This window comes from Antedon mediterranea, chromosome 1, assembly GCF_964355755.1.
Source record: "Antedon mediterranea chromosome 1, ecAntMedi1.1, whole genome shotgun sequence".
Lineage (NCBI taxonomy): Eukaryota > Metazoa > Echinodermata > Crinoidea > Comatulida > Antedonidae > Antedon > Antedon mediterranea.
Window position 1 is genome coordinate 29569725 of NC_092670.1, and position 26175 is coordinate 29595899.

Genomic DNA, 26175 nt, shown 5'->3' on the forward strand with positions numbered 1-26175 from the left:
ATAAGTATGGAATCCGATCTTGTGATTACCTAATGATCGACAGTACATACTGAGGATCGTGATAGCGATAGATCAGGAGAGATTGGAGACTAGACGAAAGGAATTGTACATAATAATGTAATTATTGTGCCAGTTTGATTGGAAATTTTAAACTTTGACTGTATATAACATTATATGTACCACACACTGTATTCAGTGGAGCAGTAGTCTTCAACTATGAAGTTTGCTCCTAAATGGAATAAGAAGAAGATCTGTATCGACTCTGTATTTTAGAATGCTGAATTGTTATTCTGTAAACATCAAAACATAGACTTAGTTATCAAAATCATGTCTTCATTATGTATAGGAGCAAAGAAAACCTGTAGGCCTACTTTATGGCGGCTATTTTGAAAAACAAAATAGTGGCCATTAAGTGAACTTTAAAAAATGCTGTAATTGGAATCCTTGACCCTCAAAACATATACATTGCCACTAAAATCACATCTATAAACGATGTAGAAGTTGAGATAAGAATACAAATCTGTATTTTATGGCTGACATTCAGTAAACTTCAAAATGCTGTATTTGGATTTCTTGAACCTCAAAACATATACGTTGCCACCATAATCATATACATACATGATGTAGCAGTTGATATATGAGCAAAAATCTGTATTTTATGGCGGCAATTTGAAAAATCCAAAATGGCGGATTTCCGCAGGTATACGAGCTGGAACTTTTTTTGGTGGATATATTATAATAGACATAAAATAAACAAATCAGTTGAAAAACACTTGTTTAAATTCTAATTTTTCTCAGATTGGCCCTTTTTAGACTTATAATAAGAATACTAGTGAATGTTTTTGCAGCAGTCACCCTAGCAGCGTAGTGGACGAGAGATCATTTTCGGTTACCGCATGGAAAGTATTTCCAGGGTTTGCTGTCACATCGTGAATATTCATGTGTGGATTCAGGTCATCTATAGTTTCTGTCTTAACCTAATAGGAAAACAAGGCCATATAGATGGCTGCAGTCGCGTGCTCATTAGTGTTTACCGACCAACCTACCAACTGACCAAAATTACTGAACATGTTTAAAAATGTTGAAATGTTTAAAAACATTTATATTTTTTTAATTTACACGTGCGTAGCCTGTCACTTTTGACGTGCTCGTATAACATAATTTCGAGTTGAAAAGTAAGTCAAGAAAACAGAAATCGGGCAAAAAGAGTGCGCAATAACATTTAACGCGCAGTGCGCGCGCAAAAATCTGTGCACTCATGGCAATTTTGTAAACGTTAAAATTGCCTGAAACGTACTGTTATTTCATCGCAAATAAATTTTGAAAATTTTAAGCACGCGTACGCATGCGTTACATGCGCTACGCACGTAATTGTATTGCCATATGATGATTTATGCCCTGAAATTTATGAGTACCAAATTTTATTTAATTGTGATTCATGGTTGTGAAGATATGATTACAAACGTGATTTCGTTAAATCGTGCGTAGACCGCGTAATTTTTTATTGGGCACCGTGAAAACATAACCACATCGATTCCTGGCCATAAGGAATATACTGTGAATAATTGACTTAGCTAGATTAAACTGATATCAAGATAAGGTCAGAAAGCGATAAAACGCATAGTGATACTGGACCGACAGACCGACCGACCGACCGACCGACATAGTGAACTATAGAGTCGCGTCCACGCAACTAAAAATAATGTGGGAGGTTAAACCATTCAAAACGACGCCTAGTAGAACAGTATACTGTAGACTACAATTTGATTTTCAAACGTGGATCAGTTAAAAAACTCGCGAGGCTGAACATTTTCAACATAAAAAAAAAAAATGATGAATGAAATTAGTACAATTCATTACCAGCATATATATATAAATTATGGTTAATTCTGACATAGGCGAGCACAATGCAAAATCTTCGGTATAAATCTCCGCCTTGGATACCTACCTTATCTATCTCAGATGTACCGCAAAACGTAGATTTGATAACATTAGTTTTCAGTTCGACGCTATTGTTCCATATTTCTATCTTAGGAAGATTATTACAAAGAGTTTTTTAACCAAAGTTATGATTTCAACAGTATATTTTCAACTCAATTTCAATTCTTCGCGGTCAAAGTAATTTCCGGGTTCACGATGAGTTCACCTGGTTTCAACTATTTTCTCTCTTTTATACACAAGGGAGCAGTTAAAATAATAGATTTGACCCTAAAGGTGACTGAAAACAGGCACGTTCCATCAATCAATACAGTGTCTCTTTGGAAGACGGAAGAAAAAAAACGATAGTAGGACTGGAGCTTAAGTTGGCCATTAGTCATAGCCATTTCAGTTTTTTGTTTGTTTTAGGAACACGTGTGTGAAGGTACAGTAGTTAAAAAATAAAAATTATAATGCAAATTATTAAAGATCAAATTAAATATACGCCATAAAGAATCGGAATACATTGTGGGGAATAGTGTTATAAAATTACATAGGGAGATTTGATGATAAGACATTTTGTTTAAAATCGAGTGAAATCCCGATTGCTGAGTTTTATTGTGTAAGCTGGCAGGAATAACTGTAGGCTATCTGTGTCCCGTTAGGACCGAGATGTCTGCCCATGTTGCAAACCGTAATGTCTTCTTTCTTGGGCCTCTGTCAATGCAGTTAGTTTCAAAAGATGTTTAAATTAAATAATGTATTAACAATTATTAGGATGGTATTTATTTGAATAAACGGCTTTCCAATAAAACATCACTTTGAATAATAATCCCCCCCTCCCACAACTATCTAATAAACGTCCAGCCACATTAATAACACAATTATACTATTTGTAGTAGAATTCATTGCACTGTTATCTACAATTTACCAAGCATTTATTATTGTTTTTTACCACTTTTCATATCTATTAGAGGATTTCATTTGATTATAAATTTTACCATATTATTAAAACTAAAAAATTTAACATATATCCCTCGAATAAGCACCTCCCTCAAACGAACTCCGCCTCCCCACCTCCACCCTATAAGGGCCCTACCAAACAATAAACACTATACTTTAAAATGTTATTAATTATCTAAGACACTGTGAAACAGAGTAGTTTAGTTTTACGAATGTCAAGCATTTTCAATAATGGTAACCGACAGAAAATGTACAAGGAGAACATTATCATTCCGAGAACCATCGTCTACACTTCCTAGAGGGGGAGCGAGCGAAGCGAGCTCACCCTCTAGTTATATTCCAATTTTAGGTAGAACTCATATCGAAAGGCACGTGATGTCTAATTATCCAATCAAATATATACAGATATGGTATAATCTGTCTTAATTTTCTATTATAGAAGCAACTAAAACGATGGTATTCCTACTTTTAAGATTGACAATGTATGCTCTATCGTTAAGTACAGGGTTTAGTTTTGATAAGTAATACTTATATTATTATTCCTTCTATTGTATTATTTCCCTTGTCCGGCGCCTGTAATTTCTATACAATAATTATGCTCAAAGATACTTTTTTTGTAGTGTACTCCTATATCATTTTGTGAGACTGTCTATGAGTATTACCAACCAAACGGAGTATAATTATTAAGTGTCTCTATATAAATGATTCGTAGTCCGTCGCAGCGGTATCGTATCACACTGTTGACGTGATATCTTCTTGTAAATTCATACTCATTCATAACTATTCGTGGTGCCCATTGCACCTAAGAAAGAGCTACGATGCTGATACGAAGCCATTAAGATTTAAGTACGACCCAATAAAAGTACCATCGAGATCTACGTTTGCATCAGGTGACACTGTCTGAGAAGTTGGGTACTAGTTCCTATTTCCAAGTTCCTTATTCAAATTCAATTAAAGGAACAGTCACAAATATTTAAAACAGATTTTAATATGTAATAACTGACTAATTGAGTTGTTATTTCATCAAAATGTTTTGCCTTCACCTCCTTAACTTCTTCCTGTCAAAGTTTAATAGCATTTTAGGCATTCACGCTCTCTACGGTGAATAAGCAACTGGCTTTACCACGTTATAACCCTAGACCTACATATTTTTTTTCAAAATATGTTGGTATGGATCGATCACCCTTGGCTTACTTCACACTTTTCGAATAAAGTACTAGCTTAACGAACGTTATAACCATTGACCTACAATTTTTTTTAAAATTGTGTTGAAAAAGAAGTAGAGGAGATCAAGGCTAATATCCAGGTGAATAAATAACAAATTGAGGAAATTGTTTCATGGTGGACAAAAGCTCCAAATTTGACATGGAGCTTTGTTGGCACCTGCACCAATTTATTTTTCCCTAGGAAACACTCTGGTCGTATTTTATTTTTCAAGATGGCGTCCAAAATCCAAAATGGCCGTCAGTTAATTAAAATTGCATATTTCATTAGTTGCAGAAGTCGTACACAGGCAAATTTAATTGCAAAACATAGGTAATCATTGTGATATTTTATACATGGTAGGCCTACATGAAATAGGTAATTTGTTGTTAGGATGGCTCCCAAAATCCAACACGGCCGCTAGTAAACTGGAAAAACTCATAAATGAACCCACAAGAATGCTTAATGATCACATTTGTATTTGTTTCGAGAAGCACGGAGAAGTGCAAAATTGTTTCTGTTAAAATTAAAGAACTTATTGTTGAAAATACAGATATTGATTCTATCATCTATTCTATCAAGATTGGATAAAAGTGTATGAAATATTTTCATGTTTAAGCGCAATTTTAACTAAAGATGGGATAAATGAATACTTAGAAGAATGGTACGAAGAAAAGTGTGGGTTACCAATGTTAAAGCAAAGTTTGAGAATTGGCTCAGTGGCAGTAGATTTGGTATAAATTTTTCAAGTAATTTAGATAATATATTTGATTAAAATGTTCGACAAAAATCTAAAGATATCGATAAAATATTAAACATGTGCAGGCAAAGATCCCTAACCTTATTTGGTAAAATTACTAAAATAAAAACACTGGTTCTGCCAATTTTAACTTTTCACTTTTCAAACTTACCGGACCCACCAAATCATTTCTTCAATAATATACAAAGTAAGATGTTTAATTTTTTATGGAAAGGAAAACCTGATAGGATAAAAAGGAAAATCATGAGCAACGAACTAGAAAAGGGAGGGTTGAAAATGTCACATGTTCAAAGTTACTGTCAAGCTCTAAAAGCATGTTGGGTTAAAAGATATCTAGGAAAAAACGATGGTAAATGGAAACTTTTTTTTCAAAGAGATCTACATAAATTTGGAAACGACTTTATTTTTTATAGTAACTTCTCAAAATCCTCCGCGATGCTTAAGCAGTTCAATGGTTTTAATAAAGATGTTCTATTAGCTTGGAGCGAGTATAGTTTCAAAGAACCGAGCTCTGTTAAAGAAATCTTATCACAATCCTTATGGAATAACTCTTGTTTTGAAATCAAGGAATTCAGTATAAATAAGGTTTGGTGGGACAACAATATCAAATACATTAAAGATATTTTGACTCATAGCAACCGAATTCTTAATTTAGAAGAATTCGAAGAACGATACAATTTTAAACCAAATTTTTTACTTTACCATCAAATTGTACACTCAATTCCAAGGCACTGGAAGCAAACAATATTTGAGAATACCGATACAAACCCATCAAATTTAATAATCGAAAATTCTAAAATAAATAATTTGATGAAAACAAAAAGAAGCTGTAAACACTTGTATTCTCATTTCGTTAAAAAATATGCAACAGTGCCCGATAGAATCGAGTCCAGATGGGAAAATGAACTTGATAATACACAATTGCAATGGGATATGATATTCACACCTTTGCATAAATGCACAATCAATACGAAACTTAAAAACTTTCAATATAAATTTATTCACCGTATCATTTATACTAACTCTTTTCTACATAAGATATCAATTGTTGAATCACCAATTTGTGAATTTTGATTAGAAAAAGAACAAACTTTAATACACATGTTCGTAGAATGCAAAATAATTGATGTCATGTGGAGGAAAATACAAGTTATTATTAAACAACAGTTTAAAAGAAAAGTGACTTTAGATAAAGAAAGGATATATTTTGGTATTGAAAACCATAGAAATAATCATGCAATTAATAACTTAATACTGATTGTAAAATTGTATATTTATAACTGCAAAGTTTACGAACAAAAACCTCACATAAATCACTTTAAATCGGTATATGAGAGGTATAAAGAAATTGAAAAGTACATTGTTTTTAAAAATAGCTAGACTGTTGATATTTATGTATAAAAATAACCATATATGTTTTGTAACTTGAAAAGGTTACTTTACTATTATTTTGTATTACTTTGTAATGTAACCAAGTTAAGTAATGTATACTGTTTTATGAAATATAGAAAATAAAATAATGTAAAAAAAAAAAAAAAAAAAAAAAGATATAGCAGCACGGAGTGTTGTGTTTGCATACTACAAAACAGGAGACTCATTATTTATGGTGGAGTACAAAATCACGCATACACATTGATTAAAACACGATTGGGCGGGGCTTAAAAGCAAAGAATAACTTCGGTAGGCCTATAGGAGGATAGGATATAAATTTTTTTCATAATATTGATTGATTGAAAAATGTTATGATCTGATTTTTATTATCTGACCTACAATCGTCCAATCAAATGACAGGAATACATCTATACATCAAGCAAAGATGATGTAAAAAAATCATTGAAACTGCACTTTGGTAATATTGCAAATAACAGTAACGATAAATGTACTCTCCAGATATAAGTAACAGTCATCAGCAGCAAGCTTGTGATCATGTTTAAGATTTGATTTGATTTATTCAATGTCGGCTCATTACAATTACAACAGAAAACATAAAAATACAAAAAGAAACAAAAAGTCAGGATTGTCAAAAGCGAACCCAATCACAGTTTAAAGACTTTCCTTTAACAGAAATAAAATATAATATAAATATAATATATGCTGAATGACGGTTAAAAAAATTAAAAAACAAAATAAAGAAAAAAATGATAAAATAAATAAAAGTCTAAGACTCAAATCAAAAGGAAGAGAGGCAAGGAGAGGAGAAATCAGGAATGGAAATAGTGTTGGCGAAGACTAGTCCAAAAATCTCGAAACCTGCCAAGGAGATCAAGGTCTCTGAGGGCAGACCATTCCAAAGTTTACAGAATCTAGAAAAGAGTGACGATTGAAAACAGACAGTTCGAGCAAAGGGTGGCCTGAAAAGAAGATCAAATTTGTGACGAGAAATAGGAGAAAAAAGGGAAGAAACATCGAGATCAATAATAGTGTATAAACATTTGACAACAAAGATAATAGTTTGGAAATCAATCTGAGAAGTCAAAGAAGGAAGATGAAGTAGAGCTAATCTTTTGGCGTAAGTAGGACGTTCAAAGTGTTTACCCGGAAAAGGGTATCTAGTAAAAATGCGTTGAGGTTTTTCAAGGAGAGATGATGATATAACTATTTCTTTTGAGGATGTTGCTTATGCCCTGTCAAACTGTACAATAATAAAAGTCCAGGCACCGATACAATAATAATAAATGAAATGTTGAAACATGGAGGTGATCTCATGACATTATCTCTCCAAAAATTAATTACCAGGATTACTGAACAAATCCCAGATGATTAGAATGAGAGGATAATTATCCCAATATTTAAAAAAGGTGACCGATCTCAATAATTATCGTGGTATCACACTTACCTCATGTGTAGCCAAAATCTTTAATAATATTCTTGCACACAATATCTCTCAATTTTTAAAAGACAATGATATTTTTGGAGAAGTCCAGGGTAGTTTTAGACCAGATAGGAGATGTGAAGATCACATTTTTAGTCGCGTGCAACGCGACTTTACAGCTCACTATGTCGGTGAGCGGTATGTCGGTCGGTAAACACTAACTCAAATTTGAGCACGCGACTGCAGCCATCTATATGGCCTTGTTACTCTTTTTAATTATAGCCACAAGACGTGCCGAAGGTAAAAAAACATTTTAAAAAGCCTTTGATTCGGTTTGGCGACTGGGTTTAAATAATGCTGCCAAAACAATTGGTATTAGTAGAAAATTACTTAATCTTATAACAAATATGTATTCTGATGTTAAATGTAAAGTTTTATTTAATGACATAGAATCTAATCAGATATGTTTAATATTAATGAGGGGGTGAAACAAGGCTGTTTATTATCACCAGTTTTTAGTCGCGTGGAAGCGACTCTATAGTTCACTATGTCGGTCGGTTGGTCGGTCTGTCTGTCTGTCTGTCGGTCTGTCTGTCTGTCGGTCCGGTATCACTATGCGTTTTATCGCTTTCTGACCTTATCTTGATATCAGTTTAATCTAGCTAGGTCAATTTTTCACAGTATATTCCTTATGGCCAGGAATCAATGTGGTTATGTTTTCACGGTGCGCAATAAAAAATTACGCGGTCTACGCACGATTTAACGAAATCACGTTTGTAATCATATCTTCACAACCATGAATCACAATTAAATAAAATTTGGTACTCATAAATTTCAGGGCATAAATCATCATATGGCAATACAATTACGTGCGTATCGCATGTAACGCATGCGTACGCGCGCTTAAAATTTTCAAAATTTATTTTCACTCTTTTTGCCCGATTTCTGTTTTCTTGACTTACTTTTCAACTCGAAATTTCGTTATACGAGCACGTCAAAAGCGACAGGCTACGCACGTGTAAATTAAAAAAATATAAATGTTTTTAAACATTTCAACACTTTTAAACATTTCAACATTTTTAAACATGTTCAGTAATTTCGGTCAGTATAGTTCACTATGTCGGTCGGTCTGTCTGTCTGTCGGTCCGGTATCACTATGCATTGTAGCACGCGACTTAAGAGCCATTGTCTGTAAGAATCAAAGAAATATCAAAAAGAGTGGCAGACTCAAAAAAATGGATTTCTTTCAAATTTTGCACATGGCTATATATGTGTTGAGAGAAATCAAATATGAAGTATTTTTTATTTCACACGTATATTTCCATGGCAACGGCCAAATTTGTGTTTTTGACAAATTTTGTACTTTTTTAAGGTTTTTTAAAATGGATATTGGTACTACTTTGATGAACGATATTTTTGTTTTGTTCATTTAATTATAAAAAATAATTAGTGTATGCATAATAAAAATGCATTGTGTACCTGTTTCAAATTTTTTTATTTTTTTTAATTTCATACTTTGGGAGATACCATTTATTTAAAAAGGGGTGTTTTTCACTTTTTTTAAATTGTTCAATGCAACTAAACTTTACTTCACCATAACGCCCAAAGTGGTGTATTTTTTTAGCTGATTTATTACAAATAGGTAGTTCTAATGTTTAATAATTGATTTCTAAAATAAAATACTGGGGTAAATTTAAAATCTACAAGCAGTGTTGCAAGAAACATAGGCATTTTTATTTAAAAAAAACATGGTATATTAGTAAAAACATTTTATTTCCTTTGATTATTTGATTTGAAACTCATTGGTCAGAAAAATTCTTAATGTTTTATATAGTTCTAATTTTTAATTATAGATTCTGTAGTTCCCAGTGTTATATCCTCTGGAAATTTGAATAAATTATCAGATCGTTGTGAATTTTAATCTTTGCAACAGATTACTCCTCTCTTATTTTGAAGCTCCTCTTTCATTTGTTTACTTCTTTTATTTGCTAACCTAATGCCTAAATTGCTAATCCCACATGCCCATCCACCACCACTTTCGACTACCACCCCTCCCCCCCCACCCCGACTATAACCATAAAACTGCAACACTTTGGTCGATCATCCACTATAGAGTGTCAAATGCATGCATTCAAGCACCACCCACACTGCCGCTACTATCGCCCCAATAAATAGACGGATTCAAACTCCTCCATCCCACCCCCTCCCCCTTTCTCCAAGCCCCCACCCACCCCAAGTTAAAAATTGCAATGCAAAAGATAGGACATAAAGTTAAGTTTTTAGACCCTCGCCTTCAACCCCCTAACTATTTAAAAGTCCTGGGTCCACCACTTTCCCCTCCCCAAAATAGAACCAATCAAAAGTCAATGATATACTCAGGTTTGTTAATGCTACATAACAAATATTGAAGTCCTTATTTGAAATTTCATTTCATTTAAGGTCAGCAAGTAAAATATCTTTACTTTATTATTAAATATTGGTTTTAAATTCTATATTTTTTTTACTGTGATGGTTGGATTCAGTATTAATTATTAACTAATAATTATCTGATAATTATTTAATTTCCCTTAGTAATGCATAGCAACAGTTACTATGGTAACTAAAAATGAGATATTCTTTAGATTTTGCATATTTATCTCATACAAATTTAAATGTGATACTTATTGCATGGACCTATGAATTAGAGGTGCATGTTTGTTGTATTTCTTTATATATTAGCTTTATTTTGAAGAGGTTTTAAAAACATTACTGTGACGAGATGAGAAAACTACACAGATTTTGACCGACCATTTTTCATATGATAAAAGTTTTTAAAATTTGTCTGAAAATGCTAAAAAATACTAAGGCCCTGTTCAGACCCATGGCGTTAGACCGTTTTAGCGTACGACGCTAAAAGAATGTGTGTCTGAACAGTTGGGGATTAGCGTACAACGCGTCGTACAACGGTTGTAGCGTTGTAGTGGAAAACGGTTGATAGTACCGTTTTAGCGTACGACGCTACTGTAAGTCAACGTTGTATCCAATCAGAACGTTTCCTGTTATGACGCGATACAAGGTTTGACCTAGGCTGACATCTTGTATCGTCAATGTGTGAGATGGATTTCAATAACAAAAAGGCCAGAATAAATAAGGCCTAACTACATTACAAATACAACTGTTACAAAGGCTAAACTATTATCAACTGATTACTATTATATTTTCTAACAAATGACATAAATACATGCACCTTGTATTTAAACATAGGGACTACGATCCCATACGCTTTTAGGCCTAGCTAGGCCTAGAGTCTTTCACGCATTTCATTCAAGCTAAAAACTAGCGCGGGACATCAAGTCACTCATTCATACAAGGCAGACTAGACTGGACAAGTTTAATGCTGAAAACCCCCTAACTCCTAAAAAATTCAGTAAACAAACAAGGGGAGCTGTGTCTCTTTTATTAGCAAGTTAAGGGTTATTTTCGACCGACTGGAACAAAGAATATATATCTTTGACTGGACTGGATAGACTAATCACAATCAATTTTTTTCTTCATCATTAGAAGGCCTGCTTTATTTTCGTAACTCAAGAACCTGGGGAAAATGTTTTTTAATACAAAATAAAAACAATAGAAACAGAAATTTGGCTTTACTATATTTTTCTTAAAGACCCCTTCCCTGCAATTTTGGACGTTTTTTGGAAAATAATACATATATATCACTTTAAAAACATTAAACCATGTCATTCCTTGTCTTAAATGTACGTTTTATGGTAAATTATGATAAAAAGTGAGAAACAATGCACTACCTAAGTAGCTCGCGGCGATCGACCTCTCGTGGACGGTCTTAGGCCTAGCCTAGCTAGGCTTAGTTTTGTAGGCCTAGCTGGTAAACATCGATAACGTACGAACATCGTACGCTAGCTATATACCTAGCCTGACGTTGTATAGTTGCTGCATTAATTGTCTTTCTATTTTTGCCAGACTCCGTTGATACAAATTGGGGAACACCCGGTATTTTCGCTGAAAAGTTAGGAGTCTTCCATTTGTTTTGGCTTCACGATCGATCGAAAAGTGGGCGAATTACAGGTGAAAAACAAAAATATCAATCCGCGCGCAATGCATTTTGGGATTTATAGCGGGCCGCTATAATTATTAAAATCGATTTATTTTTCACATTTTTAACCGTTTAAAGACGAAAAAAGTTATCGCAATAGGACCATATAGTATTATTTTTACATTAAATATAGTTTGTGATCTTAAATTAGATCTAAAAAACGTAGGGAATGGGGCTTTAAATAAATGCTGAGGTATGTTTTATTTACGGCAAATTTTGTCATAATTGTAGGGCTGAGATCTAGGCCTATATACAGTGGAAATAATGATGAAAACACGTGGGTAAGAGCACATGAATATGCAACTAGAAACAACCTGAATGACGTACTTCCGTTGTAACGATAATCGTACGCTATCGGTCTGAACACCTCGTTTTTTTCTCTGCGGTTTGTAACGTGACCTTGTTAGTAACGTTGTACGCTAAAACGGTCTAACGCCATGGGTCTGAACAGGGCCTCAACCACCTGATTATTAATAATAATAGGCCTACAATTAGCTGGAAAATTGAGAGGCTCGTTTCGTTAAGAATATCGTATATAGCCATAATAAGTGATTTTGGCCCTTTATCGGCAGAACCTCCCGTAAAGGGTCACCGCCCGTAAGCGGCCACTTTTCCAGGTCCCGAGGGTGGCCACTTCAACTGTATTTAAAAAAACAATTATCCTTAGTTATGCATAGAAACAGGTTCTAAGATAACATAAATAATACATTTTGACATAACTTAACCCTACAAATGACCCTTTCACAAGGTCAGACATTTTCTGGGATTCAGTAGATAAGTAAATTTGGGAAAAGGTAGTAAAGCTATGTAATCTATTGTTTGTAGTCATGAAACCCCATATTAAAAATATTGTACTTAGTTACGTATAGAAACAGTTGCTGCAATACACTATAGGTCATTTGACCTCAATATGTAAAATATTTTTTTTTCATGAAACTCCATATTTAATTTTTTTTTTAATATCATTTGTTACGTAAACAGGTTTAAGATAACACTAAAGGTCATTTTTTTTACCTTTATTCAGATTCGAAAGACTTTCTTTCTGAGATTATTAGGATTCAGTATTTAAAGTAAATTGGGCAAAAAGTAGAAATGTAAAACTATGTAGAAAAAAATGTTTTGTATTTATGAAAAACCCCTTATTTTTTTGAAATTTTCGCATAGAAACAGTTACTATGGTAAAATGTTGACCTCAAAATGAATGAATTTACAAGGTCAAGTTTGTCATTAATGGAATGCAGTAGAAGTAAAATTGAGAAAAATTACAAATGCAATCAATTCTTTGTATTTATAAAAACGCCATTTTTTACGTTTAAAAAAAATTACTTTCCTTAGTTACACATAGAAATGGTTGCTAAGGTAACACTATAGGTAAAATATGAAAATTGTTGAGAATTGTTATGAACTATCTTGTAAATTTTGATCAAACATTAATAGTTGTAGTAAAGTAAAGCATTCTGACCCCTTTTGACCTCAAATGACCTATTTACAAGGTCAGATTTTTTGGGAGGTCTTTCTGTATCTCTTTACACAAAATAGATTTAAAAATTTATAAAAACCATTGACGCAATTATTTCCAAGTTTAACATTATTTTCCATCAACTAAATATTTCAATGCAAAATACTTTTTTTCTGGCAATTAATTGAAATAAACCTGGCAACACATTCTCCTATTTTATCTAAACTATTCGTATGACTCTAGTAGCATTATGACAAGCCACATATACATTTTATTATTGGATTAGCCATATTTAAATTGTGTTTCATGTGTTTTGTTTGTTGATATTTTGTTATATTTTTTTATATTTTTCGTATTTTCCTGGCAACACAAAACCTATGTACAAAATTTACCCCAGTGTTTTTTTTCGTGATTATTGTTGAAAAACCTATTGACTATCAAATTAAAAAACCTCATTGATTTAAAAACACCACTTTGGAAGTTATAGGTACGTTTATGAGGTATACTTTTATAAAAAAAATATTTTTTTAAAACACCCCTTTTTAAAATAATGGTATCAACCAATCTCCATTTTGTAATTTATTTTTTTTCTACATTAAATGGAACTCAATACATGTTGTTTACACTACTATAAACAAAAACTGTATACTGTAAGTATTTTTGGTTAAAATAAGTATACAAGTTTGTACTTTTTCACTATAGAAAATCTGTGAAAAATGGCAAAAACATCAAAATTTGGATAATTGACCGTTGTCATGGCAACGGAGCTAAAAATTAAAATGAATGTTGTAGATATGCTTTTTATTGAAATGTCTATTCATGGTAAAAATTTGAGAGAAATCCATTTTTTTACATCTGCCACCAAATCTTTGATTTTTACAGACAATGGCTCTTAATGGCTGTTTTTTTCAATTTACATTAATGAATTAAATGAATTAACAAAAAGTTATAAATTAGGTGTTCATTATTTATAACCCACAATTTTGTTGTTTTAATTGGTGATAATGAATTAGAACTTGCAAAGCTCTTTAAAGTTGCTAGTGAGTATTCACAAAAATGAAGGCTAGAATTTAACTTTAAAAAATCAAAAAATGCATTACTTAAAGGTCAAAGAGTTTATCGACATAGAACATACAATCTCGGTAAACATTATATTACGGAAAAAGAATCCTATAAATATCTTGGTGTTATAATCTCTAGGTCATACTGATTCACAGAATGTTAATGAAGTAATTAAAAAGGGAAATAGGATAATTGCTTATAATTATTACCTCTATTATTAACAACCAGGAAGATTTCAATAGGGTTTACTATCGCGATCTCTAATAGAGAACAATAGGGCTACCCACCATTAACTATGCCTCTTCAATATGTTACCCTGTAAGCTCTTTAGACAAATTAGAAAACCTTCAATATCAAATGGCAATAATTATTGTTAAGGCAAACATTTTAAATATGTTAGCTTTCTAGAAAATGCAAAGCAATGGTTTGAACAAGCAAAAAGCAAGTCAACTTTGTCCGACTACTTAAAATATAAGCATAGACCTAGAGCGGAGACTACATTTGATATGGTTAATTTTGATTCTGTAAGCTTTAAATTTAAAGTAACACTCTAGAGAAGGCAAAAAGAATACATGGTCGAAGAATACAGAGTCTGGTTTCTACAAACTATGTAATAATAATAAACTTGAAAATACACCACTTTTTATTTGAATGTGGAAAACTACTATAAGAGACTTACCTTTTAAATTAACTTAATGATCTTATATATTTTAGGTATAATTCTTTTTGGGAAAATGTTTCTAATATTTAGGCCTACACTGATTATCAACGTCTACTTGATGACCTTTTTGTATTATTTTCTTTTGAAAAAATTCTTGATTACCATTGTAAACATTATTTAGCTGCTGCATGGAGATATACTACACTTTACCGTCCACCACGTAAATTAATAACTAAATCTGGGAAAAGAGATTTTATTAGGGTTCACGGTTAAATGATTTTGGATTCTCGCCCTTTGATTGATTGATGCGAATCAACAGACTGTGGAAGATTTTTATTACGTATGCCGTTATCTCTGAGGATCGGACTGCATGTCCTGGCATTACACACGTAGGGAAAATAATATATTGAAATTCTTTGAATGAGGTTAAATAAACTCTCTTTTTTATTTAATAAACATGTAATATCATATTTGATTGAATTTTACAATGTTGATATACAAAATAATTATATTACCAAAACCCGTACAATTGCATACTGAGGGCGCAATTTATTTATTTCGATCGTGGCTAAAAACGATTATTTTCGGCGATGTTTTTGACCCAATATTTCAAAAAAAGATTTTCATAATTCTTTCTTTATTTTAATATTGATACAAAATATTAACAGGCAATCAATGTATGCTATTTTAACTTCTAATGCAATGGGCCTAGGCCTGTATAGTATGAGTTTGCTCCTACCCTGGAATATGTACATATAGGCCTACTGTAGTTTAGTTTATGATTATATTTTTGTTCTGTACAGTAGGCCAGACTATATTTACACAGAATGTTTACTACTGATTGTTAAACTTAAATTGATTTAATAAATCATTATATCTGAAGAAAGAACAATTATTTAAAATGTTAGTTTAAAAGTCGAGCGGCGTTTTTTGTAAGACATATTTCTTGTTAGTATTGTATTTATAAATAATGGGTTTTTTTTTGCCTATAACTATAAGCTGCTCTTGTGCTCCACCATAACTTGGTCGAAAACCAAGTTGTCATTTATGCAGAGGTTTGTTAATACAGTAGGCGTAAGATATTTGTTATGGTTTTTTAGAATAAGTAAACATTTATAAGACAATTCATTATTTTAAGAAATACTTTACTTCATAAATTACAAATTATATAATAAACAACAATCCAATTTGACGCATAATATAAGTTCAATATTGATCTGCTTTGCATGATTTTACTGTATAATTTCCCTTATTCAATTTTGTCGGTATGGCATATTACCACTAATGAAATCTTAATGATGCTCTTATCGATCGTCTGAGCTAAGAAACGACCTTATTCTGTACATCAATAAACGTGGATTAAGAGCGGAGGAAACGCATTTTGTGCTCCTATGATTCATAATAGTGTATTATTGCAGGTGTCGTAACAATGAAGATTACCAAAATAATTTCCCATTTGTGATAATTTTCCGACAAATTATGAAAAACATATTTTATTTATTATATTATATCTGATATAAAAATGGCCTAGGAGAGGTATGACCTAACGTTGGTAATAATAGTTTGCATTTATTTTGTATTTAGCAGTTGGCCTACAGTAAGTAAATGATCGATTGATATTTGTATGATAGTAGGATGAAGTCATGTCAAGCTTAACGGCATATCAATAAATATGACTATCGCCATGTTGATCGTTTGGCTATAGTTTTCATTCGATTCGTAAGATACTGCATAATAGATATTATACTATAATTATATCTATAAATGGATACGATAATCATAATGGTACTGGAGCCTGTAAGATAAACATGATAGGCCTAGATAGACATATTTACCGAAATCAGACGGTGTCACTCCTGGTCGCTCATCCAACGTGGAAAGAAGACAACGGCTACTTCGTCGGGGCTTAGTTTTTGTAAGTACCATGTTAATGTTTAGTGTAAACAGTTATCAAATTAGAATGTTAAAGTAATCGAATAAGTACCTCCAGTAAAACAAGTACTGGCGAGATTATTAATGTGTTCAAATGAAGATGTAAATTGCACTGCGCTTTTGTGTGTTCAAATGACGTTGGTTAGCATTCATATTATTATTTTCTATCTGAAAAGATGACTGAAACTTAACTCAAACCTCTAAATAATCTCTCTCCCATTTTCTCATTATGGGATTCGAACTCCACACATGTAAAACTTGATTTTGTCTCTTTGATTATTTGTGGCAAGTGCGAAATTATAAGTAGGTCTATCTTAGGTACAGCACATTGTAATGTATTTTTCGTGAGGATCACACTCGTGCCGTTTGAAGAAAGATATATAAAAATAAGAAGAAAAAAAAACCGTTCTTAAAACGATGCAAATACATTACCGGAGATGTCAAAGAGAAAATTATTGTTAATAGGCGTCAAAAACACTTTAAACCGGTGAGGAGTACACAGAAGGTGGGTGTTACACAAGAGATTAATATATTTAACGACGTCTTTATCAAGGCATGTTTTTGATTTGTGTAACCAATTTTGCGGGTAATACAGATATTATTTACAAACATGCGAATCTTTTCTTTACAAAGATGACACGAAATACAAGAGATATCGAGATAAATAAATATTTACCTAAACTGGAATGGAGTCGCCGGTTCCACGTTGGCGCGATCACCGACAGGTTACTGCATGCGGACCTGCTACCTGAAAATCGAAGATCGGGTATTGCAGTTGTAATATCTCTGCATAAAAAAAACTACCTTTTGTTATACAAACAGATAATGCAAACACTGTATGATATTGACACTGTTTTTTGGTTACGATTATAACCAAATACCCTTGGTGGTACCTGACTATTATAAAATATTCAATTTAGTTTCACATGTAACTCATCACGTGATCGTATAGTAACATTAAATCAAAGCAAACGGAAGTATAATAGTGTTGTATTGTATCGACATTTAATTGCCGTGAGCTAGCAATGCTATCAACCTCAACGATATATGAGGCTACAAAGATCAATTTGAAATGTTTGCTGATCAACATGAAGGTAAGAAAGAAAGAATTATGGTGTTTATGGTTAGGCTTCTTGTCATTCAATAATGGATTAAAAAGTAACCGTATGACATGCGTAAAGCCTGGTCTACACTATATAAAAAAATGTGATGTGTCCATATATGGACATGATGATGTCATATCACTACCATGTTTGGGCACATCACACCCTTTTTGTCAAACTAGTTTGATAGTGTAGATAGGGCTTAATACCTTTTATTATTATCTTCTTCTTATACTGTACTACAGTAGTTGTGTTGATACCGTGAATAATCCCCAACGGCATAGTCCCTATACCTATACAGCTTTGAGTCACGTCAGTCATCGCCCATGTAGACCTATAGATTATAAATAAGCATTACTACCAGAATATGTATCCAAGTATTATTTTATTTTGTTTTGAGAAAATTAATTTATTTCCATTTCAATTGATTCCGATGCATACGGTGTAGCGACAATAAGAAGTCATGTAGTTTCTTGTTGTTATACATGATGCCGTATCGGCTATCAATTTTGTCATCATTTGTTGCTTTTTATTAAATCATAATAGTTAATAAGTGACCTTGAATATGTTTTGCAAATAAATTTGTATTTACATAACTAATTTATAGGACTGCTGATAGTTGAAATTATAGTAATCTTGTTTTTATAACTTCATATTCATATATATACAACTACGTACTAGGCTTAATGTTCTTCAAGTAGGCCCTATCTTATAGATGTTATTTTAACTATATATTTATTTTAGTATCTTTGTTCAACATAAAAGGTAAAATACAATGGAAGCCTAAAGCTGTTGCATATTTTAAAGTAAAAAGTATTATAATTATCGATTATATAAATATTAAAACGAAATACAAATTTGAAATATAAAAAATCATTGAGCAAATCAATGTATAAAATTACATCAAAAGGTATAAATATAAACATAAAATGCATCATTGGATGTGAAATACAGAATTAAATGTAAATTAACGAGCTCTTAAAAAGTGTTAACACTATTCACCTCTGTTGATAGCAGTACTGAAACAAACCATAGGGCCTAAAGAAGTTATAACATTCGGAGTAATGAGTATTCCACACAGAACTAAATGCAAGTCCTAAATAATTTAAATAACCTAATTAGAAAAATGTCAATATTATTTCAAATTGACTTCGATTTTTCAAGTTATTACCTCTTATTTAAAATCACTGTCATCAAGTAGATCACATGACAAAGACATAATTGATTATTTGGAACAATCAGAAATTTAAATTTTCAGAAATGTAGGTCTTTAAACAGCTGTCTTTATTCAATTGCAAGCAGGTAGGACCTCATTTCAAATGTTAACTTGGTAAGTAGAGCATAGATTTATGCAAAAAAGTCACACACAACGAAGCAGGCTAACATCCACCCATACTTATTATTTTATTATTAATAAAAAGCATCTCGATGATGAATTAAAATAACCTACAAAATACTACCTAAAACATATAAATTATATTTATCAATACAAAACAAAGCATATTCTTAATATATGGCGGTAGCTATCACAAGACCCGATACAACAGCGGTTTCAGTTTAGCGCGCGACAATAAAATAATTGCGTTTTCTGAAAGCAACCTTCATCCTATTCTGCATAACATTTCCGGACACTATACACAGTAGCCTTGTTAAAATGGATGTTAACTAAAATAGTGGATTTGGTATTAAGTTTAGTCCGAAAAGTGAAATAGCTTTTCTCTACAAGTCAGTTTAGCTTCCTAATTGGAAGTGTGATCGTTTTGGATTTTCTTTTATGTGTGACTGAGATTATACGCTGTTATTTTCTGCTCTGCTGTCGAAATGTCACAAAAACAATAAAAGACTGAATAGGAAGTTCAGTCTGATATAGAAAGTTTAATCAGCATGTAATTTATGAATATACAATAATGTTTTAGTGTTTAAAATAATTTGAAATTCAATACACTTTCTTCGGCAACACTTCTATAAGGAAAATTTACCAACCGTATTTTACAATCGAAATGAAAATACAAACTATGTTAATTGCATTGTACTAGAGGGTGAGCTCGCTTCGCTCGCTCCCCCTCTAGGAAGTGTAGACGATGGTTCTCGGAATGATAATGTTCTCCTTATACATTTTCTGTCGGTTACCATTATTGAAAATGCTTGACATTCGTAAAACTGAACTACTTTGTTTCACAGTGTTTTAGATGATTAATAACATTTTAAAGTATAGTTTTTATTGTTTGGTAGGGCCCTTTGGGGAGGCGGAGGTCATTTGAGGGAGGTGCTTATTCGAGGGATATATGTTAAATTTTTTAGTTCTAATAATATGGTAACATTTATAATCAAATGAAATCCTCTCATAGATATGCAAAGTGGTAAAAAAGAATAACAAATGCTTGGTAAATTGCAGATACCAGTGCGGTGAATTCTACTACAAATAGTATAATTGTGTTATTATAAATATGTGGATGGACGTTTATTAGATAGTTGGGTTGTGTGTGTGTGGGGGGGGGGGGGGGTTATTATTCAAAGTGATGTTTTATTGGAGAGGCGTTTATTCAAATAAATACCATCCTAATAATTATTAATACATTATTTAATTTAATCATCTTTTGAAACTAACGGCCGTGCCAGAGTGGGCCCAAGAAAGAAGACATCACGGCTTGCAACATGGGCAGACATCTCGGTCCTAACGGGACACAGGAAGATAGCCTACAGTTATTCCTGCAAGCTTACTCAATAAAATTCAGCTATCGGGATTTCACTCGAAAAATGTCTTATCAAATCTCCCTATGTAATTTTATAATACTATTCCCCACAATATATTCTGATTCTTTATGGCGTATATTTAATTTGATCTTTATTAATTTGCAGTATAATTCCTATTATTTAACTACTGTACCTTCACACACGTGTGGTATGTTTTAAAATAAACAAAAAACTGAAATGGCTATGATTAATGGCCAATTTTTTTTTCGTCTTCCAAAGGGACACTGTATTGATTGATGGAAAGTGCCTGTTTCCAGTCACCTTTAGGGTCAAATCTATTATTTTAACTGCTCCCTTGTGTATAAAAGAGAGAAAATATTTGAAACTAAGGTGAACTTATCTTAAACCCGGAAATTACTTTGACCGGGAAGAATTGAAATTGAGAGGAAAATCCAATGTTGAAATCATAAATGTTGTTAAAAAACTCTTTATAATATCTTCCTAAGATATAAATATGGAACAATAGCGTCGGCGTGCACACTAATGTTATCAAATCTACGTTTCGCGGTACATCTCGGATAGATAAGGTAGGTATCCAAGGCGGAGATTTGTAGAGAAGTTTTTGCATTGTGCTCGCCTATGTCAGAATTAACCATAATTTATATATAGATGTGCATATTAATATGCGTAATGTAGGTTGTATACTGTTATGTACGTATAGATTTAAAAAAAAATGTAAGTCAAAACAGCAAAATCTGATATACACGAGGCCCTCAAAATGAGACAAAATGACATACACAAATTGTACTAACACCAGTTATACACTAAGATAATGGTTAAGGTAATCATCTCTAATGTGAACAGTTTTTAGACACATAACTAATGAAATATGTGGGTGTGGATAGGCTATTAAACTGTTGACGATGAAGTGGAATCATATTAGGAATTTTTATTTTCTTATTGGTACGGCGTTTGTTTAACATAAACCTACAGGAAAACTAAGTAATGTGAAAATGATGCACAAGTTAAATATTAACCAATTCAATTGAACGTGCATGTTTAATTTAATAGCAATCTTCAATACATTTTAATTAAATAGTATTGTCTCTTCCGTCATCTCGAGTAAACACATTTTATCTTTGTACCAAGATAAACTAATAGTATGTTTGGGTAAGTATACTAAGTATAGTATTTGGTTACATTGACCGTTATTTTCTAAAGCGTACTCTGCATTGTTAGGAGGCTTATATTTGTTTAGGTGTAGTTAATGGCTTTGGTATAGATTACAAAACAGCAGAAACGTTCGTATGATGTTTATTTATAATACCTAAAAATAGAATTGAATAATATAATGTTTGTCTTTTCTTCAGTAGGTATCCTTAGTGGTTCATCTGCCTAGGGCCTACCAGTACTAGAGATGCTTCATTGTCTTGACAACAGCAAACAAACTAATTCAGAGGGCGGTGTTCTGTGGTCACGAAGTGATGTTCTATCAGGGCCTCGAGAAAGAATTCTTTTCAGAAAACAACAATTAAAACACAGATCTGCGCACTCGAGCAAACAAAACGAGGTCGATATTGGTGAACGTTCATCATATAGACAATTGCACAGTGCAAGGAAATCATTACCGTTAGTCGATTCAGAATCTATACTCGACATTCCAAAACGATCACATTCAGCCCCTTACACTAACAGAGATACGTATGTGGATATATGGGAACTCGTTGGTCTTGGTCAGACAATGTTGGCCTTTGATAACACAGAGAAACTTTTAAATCGGCATTCAAAGCGTCGAAGTAAGATAATGGGGCAAACTAAACAATCGAGTGAAGCACAAGAAGTAATATACGAACTGAGACCCGACTCAACAGTTTCAAACACAAATTACTTACAAGATCACAATTTGCAACAGATTGACGAGGACCGTATTGAGGCGATACAATGTGATAGAAAACATAACCAAAATGATGATAATACGTCCTTACAATGCAAGTTCGACATAAATACAGCTTTAGAGAAAACAATAGTAGAAGATTGTACACCTCAAGGATATAATGACAGGCCTAACAGCGATCAAATGGAAAAAGTAAATGTACAAGAACAAAATGGAATAAAAACAAAACGAAGAAAAAAACAACGAAAATACGATGTGAAATTAAGGAATAACCATACAAACAACGGGAAAAGAACTAGAAATTCTTCGCGTATTTCAACGAAGAAAGCAAGCCAGCATCGGGCCCCAAGAATAGATATACACACACACAAATGCCCACAGACTAAAATAACAGAAGAAAATGAATTTATTGGAAACAAATTCAAGAAAAATCCTGCCGATAAGGAAATATCAGCTTTGCCTTTCGTTAAGCCAGAGCGATTGGTACGTGAAAAATCATTCCAATTAACATATCCTGGATATGATGTTCGTTTTAAGGAACCGATTTTAACACGAGAACCAACAATTACGGCAATTGATAAGCAAACACAGAAAGAAATAAGGGATTCGTCAGTTGAAAAATGTCGAATGTGGTTAAAAGGCTGGGAAATTAATTAATGGAAAATACCCGAACGTTTTGTCAAAACATTTATCTAGCATAGGCTAGGCATACCGTTACTGTGTATTAGCCAATGGACCTAGTGTCTCATTCAATATGGAGTGTCCCAATTTTGTTTCGGTTTTCGTTTAGGATAGGGACAATAATTAATAAGATGAAATAATTTGTGTCTTTTGTTTTTGTTTTAACATGTATAAATGATGATAAAATTAGTTTCACAAATGATGATTATAAATTGAGGTTGATAGATAAAATTTATGAATTGTTATATATATGTTCATTCGGGATTAGGAAGTTACTGGATGGAAACAATAGCCCTAATATGTAATTTAATAGAATTTGATTCACTTAAAGATATATTAACAAACAGAAAAAAAACAAAACTATAGGCCAATGAATAGTTCAATATCGTATTATGGATATTAATTCCATATTTTAAACATAATATAATAGATTTAGAATAAAAAGTATATAGTAAATAATTTGAAGTTTATATTTCATTTATCTTATAATTCTCAACATATCATTATGGTTATAGCATTAAAATAAATAAACATATTAGGTTGTAAATAATATTATCGATGATAAAAACAAATTGACTATCAATAAAATAATTGTATTTTGACATTATTTTATACATATGTATTATTAATTTATATTGTGTTTTGCATTACACCATTGTTTGCAGCGAGACATCACTGCGAATGCATAAATTATAAGAACGAATATGATATTACAGTAATTATAATAGTACCCGTAATAGTATATCGCATACTATGTTATTATGTTAATGTTAATATTTATATAGCGCGTTCTACAAACAATGTCGTCTCAATGCGTTAGAGAAGCGGTGGAAACATAATAAACCAGGAAATAGCCTAACTAACCAAACCGTTTTGGACAAGAAAACAGAACAGAACAAGAATATTTCTTACAAAAAACGCTGCTCGCTTATTGTTAATGCTAAGGTCAAGTCTGGGGGTCACTTCATCACGCCTAGATACTTCAAGTATCCTATTACAAACAAAAACTTCAATGGACTGTTTTGATAATAATTCAATGATTATCTGACAGTGAATTATAGTAATATCATGGGACTCATAAATACCAGAAATGCTTTGGGATTTGTCATTAGACTCTTTTCCCAGCCGTTTTTTGGATTCAACAGGTGGTACCTATAAATTATAGTCGAGTTTCCATTTTAACAAAAATGTCAAAGTGTAGTACTATACTGCTGCTTGATTTCATCTAATGAATGAGTCATCTCGTGTGACGTAGCGGGCTAAAGCAGCAGCGTGAAAAAGTAGTAGTAGTAGTAGTAGTAATAGTAGTAGTAGTAGTTTTATAGGCCTATAGCCTAGCGCCTAATATAATGTTTCTAAGCGCTTTACACACAAAAATGATCCATATACAATATCCTAAAATAACCAAAAAGCAGAGGAAGCATTTAAACCGCTCCGTTCTCCAGCACTTTGAATCTCCCATGAGAGCTCGACTAAACAAGTGAAAGCTCGCCTTACAAACAATAACAAGGATATAAAATGTATATGAACAAAGACGGAGCATTGAATAGGTGGTTTTTAATTAAAGTTGAAAACAATTGGTAACAGTGGCCTATATCTCAATTGTTAGCACACAACATACTGTGTAAAGAGACAAATACCAGGATTTGAAACTATATTATTATAAGTGTAATGGGAAGGAAAATCAATACAAATAAATCAAAGAGTCCTTAATAAAAATGATTGTGGATTAAAGACACTGGAAAGCATTTCAGTACACCAATTACAAGTTTTATATTGTATAAAGAAAAATATCACATTACTGTATAACTCGCTTTCAATCCCTACAAGTCTAATACGTGGTCGTGAGGAGCAATTACTGTGACAGTTGTCACATAGTGGGTGTGTGATGATGCTGCATCTAATTATATTTGTTTTACCGATGATAAGTCATAGATCCATATTCATTCACGGACCAAATATTGGGAACGCGCTCTATAAAACTAATAAATTAAAATCCCAATACTATCTGTTAAAATAGAAACTAAAGAAACGATATTGAGTAAGCATACATACTAAAAAAGAGGGGGGAAAATAAACAAATACATTAAACAAAAAATATTGTGTAATAATTACGTTATTTTCAATCATAAGCACGCTGTATTTACACGGACAGACTAAAAGTATTGCTATAATTAAAAAGTAAACTTAAATGACTTGAATTCAGTCAAATTGTATTGTATTTGGAACACAAATAAGTAGGCCTACTGTGTTACTGTAGCATGACTGGCATATTTCGGGGTACTCTTGGTTGACGGAAGTTATTGATTGATTTCACAAAACGAAGGGAAAAAGAAATACAAAAGGGTCTATTGATTGTTTGCTGTACGCTCTCGAAGGTTATACAATACTTATAGAGCGAGTGGACGATTGTTTGACCGACGTATAGACTATTGCATTGTTGTAAAGGTCGGAAATAAATATTAATTTGAAATTTTAAAACTCATATAAGCATATCTAGTCAGCAACATCATGCAATATAACTAACTTCATACTCGTTCTTGTTAACCGCCAACTTAGTACTATTTGCCTATTTACACTGTAGCAATCACTCCCAGGTAAGATAATCGCATACTCTCTTAATATAAACGAGTGATATTTCCACTCCAAATTTACCACTCATTCAAGAGTGAACATCAGTTCACTCTTGAATGAGTGGTAGCCTAATCCACTCCAATTTGAGCGACTGCCATAATTATTAAGCATAAAACGTACCACTCCTTCAACGAGTGTGCATGTATTCCCGCTCGAACTGTAAACACCCACCACTCGACTCCGGGAGTGAAAACTTTTGATCGAGGCAGCCAATCAAATGCAAGCATTTCATAACTTTTCATCGTCTTCACGCGCGCCCGCGGGTCAGCCGATTGACTGTTTCTCTCTCGCCCTCCGGCGCATTTCT

General features: G+C 32.6%; 1 protein-coding gene and 1 long non-coding RNA gene across 3 annotated transcripts in view; one reads left to right on the forward strand and one right to left on the reverse strand.

Annotated features, from left to right (window-relative positions):
- LOC140063636 (uncharacterized) overlaps positions 1 to 26175 on the reverse strand; it is a 478535-nt gene that overhangs the window by 315959 nt on the left and 136401 nt on the right. The gene's annotated exons all lie outside the window — the stretch shown is intronic.
- LOC140050592 (uncharacterized) lies at positions 22077 to 23646 on the forward strand. Its single transcript, XM_072095801.1, has one exon. It carries the CDS (start codon positions 22077 to 22079, stop codon positions 23208 to 23210), a length of 1134 nt encoding a protein of 377 aa, XP_071951902.1. The 3' UTR covers positions 23211 to 23646.